General features: G+C 45.3%; 1 protein-coding gene across 1 annotated transcript; it reads right to left on the minus strand.

The window, feature by feature from the left end:
- Nucleotides 1–617: 617 nt before the first annotated feature.
- LOC102720223 lies at nt 618–7,328 on the minus strand. Its single transcript, XM_040522317.1, has 2 exons — nt 6,975–7,328; nt 618–2,674 (listed from the first exon to the last, which is right to left on the minus strand). Exon 2 carries the CDS (start codon nt 2,611–2,613, stop codon nt 895–897), a length of 1,719 nt encoding a protein of 572 aa, XP_040378251.1. The 5' UTR covers nt 2,614–2,674; nt 6,975–7,328; the 3' UTR covers nt 618–894.
- Between the last annotated feature and the right edge of the window lie 1,269 nt (nt 7,329–8,597).

Genomic DNA, 8,597 nt, shown 5'->3' on the forward strand with positions numbered 1-8,597 from the left:
TTGATTTGTTATACTTTATCCCCCATTTTTGCTATTTTTTCCTATTATTTTTACTGCCACATTGGAAAACATGACACTGGGATAATCGCACCTACCGTGGCGGTTTTGGCTTCCTACCAGATAATTATCTTGATCAAAACTATGATTATCGCCAACTAAAAATTTCTACAATAATCACAGCAAATTGAGCGATTATCGCGCCCTACCGCGTGTCGTACCCTTCGAAACCCGAGCGATATTGTTCAAAAAATTAAAAAAATCATATTCATATGGTTTTGCCATCGACTAACCACTTGCTGCAAACAGAAATTATCTATTTTTTCTTTAAAAAAAAAGCTCGCTATGGGGTTCGGCTAGCTTAGGGTTCGTTTTGTTGCAGCCCGATCCGAAGTAAGCCTTTTCCATCGCCTAATACCTTATCAGGCCGAAATAGGTCCAATCCCAGGACCCTGACAAAACAAAGAGACAGAGGTCCCAAGAGGCCATATGTCTCCGTGATTAAAGGCCCATAGTTATGGGCTTATGCCCCCGTTTGGCCCACAGGCCTTTATCAAACGATCCCTCCCGTTTCGTCGCCAATGCCAACCTATGTGGTCGTGTCGAATTCAAGCGAAATTTACCCATCCTCTTTTTACCAAAAAAACGAATCCGTATGTATAAGTATAAGAACCATCTTTAGTACAATCTGCAATACGACTATACGAGTAGGCGACAACCTTCCATACGTATGCTAGCATATACTACCGTATGTGAGTCCGACGACCCTAACGAAATCCCTAAAATCTCTACTAAAACACTAAAACACTGTTCTGATCCATTTTTTTTACGCTATGCAATGGGGACGACCCCGGCGATGCTTTTAGATGGCTTCGCCTCACTATTCCGTATGTGCCACTATTCATGGTCCATTTGCATCAGTGGGGGCACCGGCGGGCGCATGGCGTGGTGGTGGTCGCCGCCGTACGTGGCCGACCTCTCCATGTTGATGGCCGCCATCTGCAGGTCCAGCGGGTTCTCGCCGTTGAGCGCCGCCACGGCGTCGATCTTGGGCGGGCACGACAGGCTCCGGGAGTGCGTCGTGGCGGTGGAGGCCTCCCGCGGCAGCGGCACCAGCACGGCGCGGCCGTCCTCGTTGCGCGCGCCGTGGAACACGAACCGGTCGTCCTCCACGTCGTAGAAGTTGGCGGTGCGCACCTCCTGCGCCAGCGCGCAGCTCCAGCAGAAGAGCCACCTGGCGCAGTCGCCTGCCGCGGCGCGGCACGCGTGCCCCCTGACGCCGGCGCCGGCGCCGCAGCAGCCGGAGGAGGCCGGCAGCTTGTACCGCTTCCGGATCTGCGTCCGCCAGAAACCGCCGTAGAGGAAGCCGCACAGGCCCAGGAGCACGCCCACGGAGACGACGGTGTCGCGGATGTCGTCGTCGTGGACGTTGAGCGCCGTCACGCTGAAGATGAGGAATGGCGCGACGCAGAGCAGGATGAAGGTGAAGGCGTGCACGTACATGTTCCCGAACCCGAGGCGCTCCATGTTCCACCCGAACACGCAGAACGTGCACGTCGCCGACAGCGCGCACACCGTCCCGTCGTCGCAGCAGTCGAACAGCCCGCCGCTCCACTCGGGGCTGCTCACCACCACGCGCCGGTTGTATATCTTGATCTCCACCTCGCGGCCGTTCTCCGGCGGCCGGCTGCCATCGCCCTGCACGGCCGACGACTCCGCCTCGGGATCGTCGTGCTGGTGCTGCTTCCGCCCCAGTGGGCCGTATGCCGCGTAGAGGCCGGCGATGACGGGGCAGCCAGTGCCAAGCCCGTAGCCGATGTTGAGAGCCCAGTCTGGCCGGTCCGTGCGCGCGTAGCTCCAGAACAGAGCGCAGCAGAAGTACTGTGCCAGGCAGGTGGCGTGCAACAGCGCGACCACGACGAGCATGTGCGCGCGGTCGCGCGGCCGCGGCGCGCCGTCCTTGCAGTACACCTTCCGGACCTCCTCGCGGTCGCCGCCGGCACCGGGGCGCCACCGGAGGAGCAGCACGAGGTGGTGGAAGATCTTGGGGTGCTGGTACAGGCACATGATGGTGAAGAGCGCGTTGAGGATCTGGTTGATCACCTCCGTCCACTTCTTCCGCCGCTCGTCGTCGGGGATGGCGCCGTCGAGCATGCCGGTCATGAGCATGAACAGCATCAGCAGCCCCGCCGCGACGAACGCCAGCCAGATGATCATGGCGAAGTTCTCGGGCTTCCTGCACCAGCTCACCGCGTAGCTCCACAGCTTGCCCCACTTGATCTTCCGCACGAACGGCACGCGGAACCTCCTCCGCGGCCGGCGGCCACCGTCGGAGACGCCCGCCTCGTCGTCCTCCCCTGACGCCGCCTGGCCCCGGCGGCGGAGGCGGCCGACGAAGGTTGACCGGAGGAACCAGTCCCTGGACGGGTGGGCGCGGAGGAAGTCCAGAAACCGCCTCTTGCGCACGCTCTGGCTCAGCGCGCCTCTCTCCACCGTCGGAATGTAGATTGGTATGAAGTCCATCAGCCGCATTGTCGACGACGGCGTGCTGGGCTCGCCGACGACCTCGACGATCTCATGCGCCTCGCCGCCGACGCCTCTCGCGTCCGGGACCATCCCTGCTTCGAGACTTCAAAACGGCATGTCGTTTGCGCGCGCTAAGAACTACTCGTACTGCCTGCAAAGATACCCGCCAGTTTCTTCGGGTCAGTGGACTAGCAGAGACGGGTAGTTTATTAGCACACGGGTATATATTTACATGTTATCTAAATAGTAATAAAAAATATAAAAAAATTTGTAGTTTAATATAAGTTATATCACTCCACCAACATGCAAATTTAAATTTAACTTCTACAAGTTGTAGCAAAAATAACAAAAACAATTATGAATATGCGTATAGTTAGTTTTAGTTTTGTTTATTTTTTTTGCTACAACTTGTAGAAGTTGAATTTAAACTTGCATGTTTGTAGAGTGATATAACTCATATTTATCTATCTTATCAAAATTTTTCATATTTTTTTATGACTATTTAGATAACATGCATGCACACGGGCGTTATGCTCTAGCAGAGAGACAAATCAAAAGAGTGAAAAGAATAATAAACACAGATTAGTCAGAAGAATGCGAAAAATGTCAACACAGTGCAGCACAACCAGAATGACCAAATCAGTGTTCCTCGATTCTGACTGACTTTCCCGGCCTTTCGAAACACGTTCTGTGGCTGTCATGATTCATGACAGTACGTCTGGGATCTGGCCACAGGGTCAAACATGGCTGGCCTACTTGTTTAATTGATCGAGCAGTAACTGTATGACCAGAAAGGCAGAAACAAAAATCATACTTTTACTCCACATCAAGGAAATATGTCATTATTAAATCTATGATCAGAAAGGTTGAGCCATTGATAAATCCTTTATATTACTTTTTTTCTTGTGAAAAAGCATTTCTTTCTCTTGATTAATCAATACAGTAAAAACAAAATATTAGAGATAATCAACTCTATGGTATGAGTTTGTCCCAATTTAACACACAATTATAATGGCATGTTTGTAAATTTTCTTTAACAATTTACCGGTGACATGGCTTCTTTTTATAATATATCGCTCATTTAATCAATTATTCCACGATGTGTTCTACAACGCTTTGAAAAAAAAACATGCCCCGTATACACATACCAGGTTAATAATCAATTTATTTCATTACGAGTTTCAGAAAATAATATATTTGCAGTCTTGTTGCATAGTATGGAAGTTTTGTGCATAAGTTTCATGATTTTTTTCATCACTGTTTTTAAAAAACATATATATATGTTATATTTTTGCTAGGAATTTATTTGTTATATGTTACATACAATATTTTTTGAGACGTTGTTACAGATAGTTGGCTTTGGGAAGCACTGTGTTGAGTTCAAACATCGGTGCTCACAAATGTTATATACGTGGATACATTTTCAATTGAAATTTATTAAAGTTATAGATTCATTGCTAGTCCCATATTTTCGAACAGTATAATTAGTTGTTGGTCCTTGTTTATTTAAATGTGTCTTAAAGGACGTACTCGTGATGGTGGACTCGAGGTATGTCTGTATTGTTAGTGTGGATCATGGTAGTCTGGCCAATGTTAAGGGTATTGGGTAACCCATTGACCATACTTAGAGCATGCCTAATTTAAATATATTACCTATGCCTCAATAAAATGGATATTATCAAATATGTATGGATAATCTAATGAGTAAAAGAATGGGTATATGTGGTTTATATATGTAGAAATGGACCACAATTTATACAAAATTGCCCTTCACCATAATAAATCATATTTTCTAAATTGAGTTAAAATTGATAAATTTTTATAGTGTGACGCGAATTTACAAATTTTAGACTAAGTTTATAAATACTCAATGGATGTGTATAAAGTGGGTAAAATGGATAATATCCTCCCCATATCCAAAATTCAAATGATAAATTGTTCTTTACTCATAAACAACCTAAATAACCTGATTATAGATATAAGGATGGTATATAGATAAGAGTAAAGTAAATGGTCGGTACTTAAACTTGTGGCGCGGTACCACTTAGGTCCATAAACTTAGAAAATATATGTTTACTTATTTTAATGTACCATCCAGGTCCATGAACTTATTTTAATGTACTATTCAGGTCCATGAACTCGTTTTAACGTACCATCCAGGTCCATAATTTTATACATTAAAACAAGTTCATTGACATAAATGTGTATTTTCTAAGTTTATGGAAATAAGTGATACCGCGTCATAAGTTTAAGGACCGGTCATGTACTTTACTCAATATCAATAGATAACCAGTAACCACCCTATAAATAGATGGAGGTCACTAGGTAACACGAGTTGATCGATTCCATTTATCCAGCGCACGTGCAAATTCTATGTAATCTAAGGCCATATTTAGTTTCCAAAAACTTTTTCAAAAACATCACATCGAATTTTTGGACACCTAAATAAAGTATTAAAAATACATGAACATTAAAACTAATTACACAGTTATGGAAGAAATCATGATACGAATCGATTGAGCCTAATTAGGATATGATTAGCCATAAGTGCTTGAGTAACCAACATGTGCTAATGACGGATTAATTAGACTCAAAAGATTTGTCTCGCGGTTTTCAGGCGGAATCTGAAATTTGTTTCGTAATTAGACTACGTTTAATACTTTAAAGGCGTGTCAAAAAATTTAATGTGATGTTTTTGTAAAATTTTTTTGCAAGCTAAACAAGTCCTAAGAGGAAAAGAACGATAGTTGACCCCACGTAACTTAAAAAAACGATTACATATTGCAGAACGTGTGACATCTGGCTGTGCGCTCTAACTTACTATCCGTACTTATGCCGAATACCGAAGAGCTAAGGTGCGGTGCGATTTGACTAAGATAATTTTATCATCTTCGGAAAAGTATCTCTGGATATTAAAATTTTAGTATTTTAAGATTCAAATTAACTGGAGTTGTTAAATTTTATAATATAAAATGTATTACCCGACATTTTTTAAGTAACTATTGATTTGACTTCGTGAGATGACCAGATGTTTGATCTGCAACATCTTTGATGCTGCAAGGACCATGATTAGAAAACAATATGGTTCAATCTGGAAACGGATATATATTGGACTACGACTCTCAATTACTCTAAATTTTTTTAGAAATAATATTATTTTAATAAAAAATCATAAAAATATAGTCTATTCTGGGAAAATTACAAATTTAGCGCTTGCCCTTATCGAACACCCTACCTGGTGCCGCGCGACCTGTTGAACCGGAGACGTTCGACAAGTCCCTCCACCAGTTTGACATGTTTCTGTCCAGGCCTGTTGAACTACCCCGGTTCAACAGGCTCATGTTGAGGGCCTGTCGAACTGTCCTGTTCGATAGGCCCTATCGAATTTGCAGCCCTCCGATCTCCTCCTCAGTCGCGTGCTAGTCGTTCGATAGCAGGCCTATGATAGTTCGATAGGAACCCTAAATTTACGATTTCCCGACCACTAATTTTACGATTTTCTATTAAAATAATATTATTTCTTAAAAAATTCAATTATTTAGGTGCTAGTGTTACTGTGTTGGGTGCATGTCAGTAAATTGGAATTTTGTTTGTCTAGGACCACGGTGAGACATGCTACGTGGATACTAGGCAGCTCACAGTGCGGAGTGGCAGTAATACTCTGAACGATACGGAGCTACAGGAAGGGAACAGGGCAAACCTCTAGTTCAATCGACGCGTCAAGATTCAAGAAGCATCCAAGGCATGTTCTTTCGTTTAGGATGATAAGAAAATTACCCTCGACCATCTAGAAGAAGGCACAAAAACAACCAACTAAAAGCTAAACACAACTTGGTTTGGGGTGTCGCCCATGTTACTTAGCAAATGTCACCATAAGCAAGGATTTTTTTTCCTCCTGTGGTGGGCGGCTGAATTTACAGGTGCTACTACTTTGTTTAAGAACCCATGGGCGTCACTGTCAGCATGGCGCTGAGCCAACAATCCGTATAACATTCAGAAAATGCTGCGAGAAAAGAACACGTCGAAAGAAAAAGGAGGAAAGCTGAATCCAGCAGTGGAAGCACTCAGCACAGCTCCACCGAACGCCAAGAAAAATCCAACACTGGTAGCGGGGTCTCTTTTCCAAATAACAAGCATGAATTCGTTTGGAAATAGTTGCGATCAATGTCGGTAACCAAATCATAACGGTAGTTTCATGTAAAAGATCAAAATGGTAGTAATCAAGTTATAGTTATCGCAAATTCAAATCACTGCCGTGCCTAGGACTCGCGTACTATACAGTTATACTGCGCTGCTTCTGTTCAGGCGACGATTGGTTATTTGGTTTACTGATCGATCGCAAGAAGCCCAGAACAAGCAACTAATCCACGAGATACAGAGACTCAGCGTCGAATTGGAGAAATACGCGGATACGAACAAGCGAACAAATTCCAGAGCGACATAGCACGAACCTGAGCTCCACGCCAACCCATCTCCTCCACAGCTCCATCTCCATGACTCTTCCTGAAGAACTCCACAGGCTGACAGGCACGCGAGTTCTTCCCTCTCCTGTTCTCTTGATTGTTGCCGCCGCCTAGCTGACGAGCAGCTGCAAGCAGTGAAACCGCAGGAGTTGGGCGAGATCGCGTATGCTGGATGGGTGTGTGGGTGCGTGCAGCTAAATTCTCCGTCTTTTCCAATGTGATTCCGATCTATTGACCGCAAAAGGAGTCTTCTTTTGTTCGTGTTCAGAGGGGAGCTGGGACTGGGAGGAGTCAGGACTCAGGAGAGGACGCTGCTCGTCAGGGAGTCAGAGAAGGCGGGTGGGGGGGAGAGACTTCAGAAAAGAGCGGTCAGGTTTTGGGCTTTTGGCGACGGCTACGGAACAGCCTTGATTTCGCCCAGGTCATCATCGGACAGTCCGGAGACGATTGGATCAAGTCATCAAGCCGAAATAGAGCTCGGGATGGTGGTACACTGGTGCCGGCTAATCTAGACGCTAGGAAAAACTCGGTTGGATATCTCATGTCATTTAAATAGTTATTATTATTTTTAAAAAAAATAGATTAGTATAATACATATCACTCTATAAATATACAATTTCAAATCTGAATTCTATATGCTGAACTTACATATGTATAGAATGATATATCCCATATTAATTAATGTATTTTCTAATTTTTTTATTACCATTAAATTGAGATATAATAAAGGAGTGGATGTCTTGGCTGCCGTCCGCTTACGCACTACAAACAAATTAATCAGCCGGTCACCCCGGGCGCCACTGATGCCAGCTGCCTTGAGCTCGTTGCTGATGGCTGATCAGTGGCTTGCACCACCATGGGATCGCAGCGCCGAGCTCCGGGGGTATCGCGTGGCCAGTGAAAACGACGCCCGGTTGCACCACACGGCACGCGGGCTCGCTTCGTTACAATCGCGTCGTAATCCGATCCCAACTCGATCCTCATATCGATCGATCATGCTCAGCGATCCGTCGGGCGCGCAGTCCTCCGGTTCACACTTCATTGCCCATTTTTTCACGTCTTCAGGGAAACCAAATAATAGCACCTTGCTGTTGTATATAACATGGGTGTAAATTAAATCAACCCCTGCTGATGTAAGTTAAATTAACTGGCTACCAGATGATGATCGTGTCCGATCTTGTTGCGTGTTCTACCTCCACGGTACGGAGAGACCCAAAAACTTTAAAAAGAATTGAAAGGAAATGACGCGTAGATCGTCTTGTTTTGCTTTTCAAGATCGGAACGATAAGACGTCCACATAACCGGACAGGGCGAGAATGGTCCTGCGGGTATATTACTCTCTCTGTCGTGCACCGTAAGAGTGCACCGAGACATGCCCTTGGTTTTTCCTTTCGACCAAATTAAAGGGCCATCGCAGCAAAGTGCCCAACAGAGCCTCATGGCACGGAAAAGGACCAAAGATCTTGACGATCTGCTCCGCAAAGCTGTAGCACTACACGTACTAGCTACTGGTTTGTGAAATCAAACAGTATCTTTCAGCCTTCTATATAACGGTGGCAGAGGAGCAAACATTTAGCACATGGGTCGATGTACATCTACTCTTGTCACCTA

The sequence above is a fragment of the Oryza brachyantha genome, chromosome 3 (assembly GCF_000231095.2).
Source record: "Oryza brachyantha chromosome 3, ObraRS2, whole genome shotgun sequence".
Lineage (NCBI taxonomy): Eukaryota > Viridiplantae > Streptophyta > Magnoliopsida > Poales > Poaceae > Oryza > Oryza brachyantha.

Excerpts from the sequence above, each read along its gene's own strand:
- LOC102720223 (XM_040522317.1), bottom strand. The coding sequence starts at position 2,613 with ATGGTCCCGGACGCGAGAGGCGTCGGCGGCGAGGCGCATGAGATCGTC.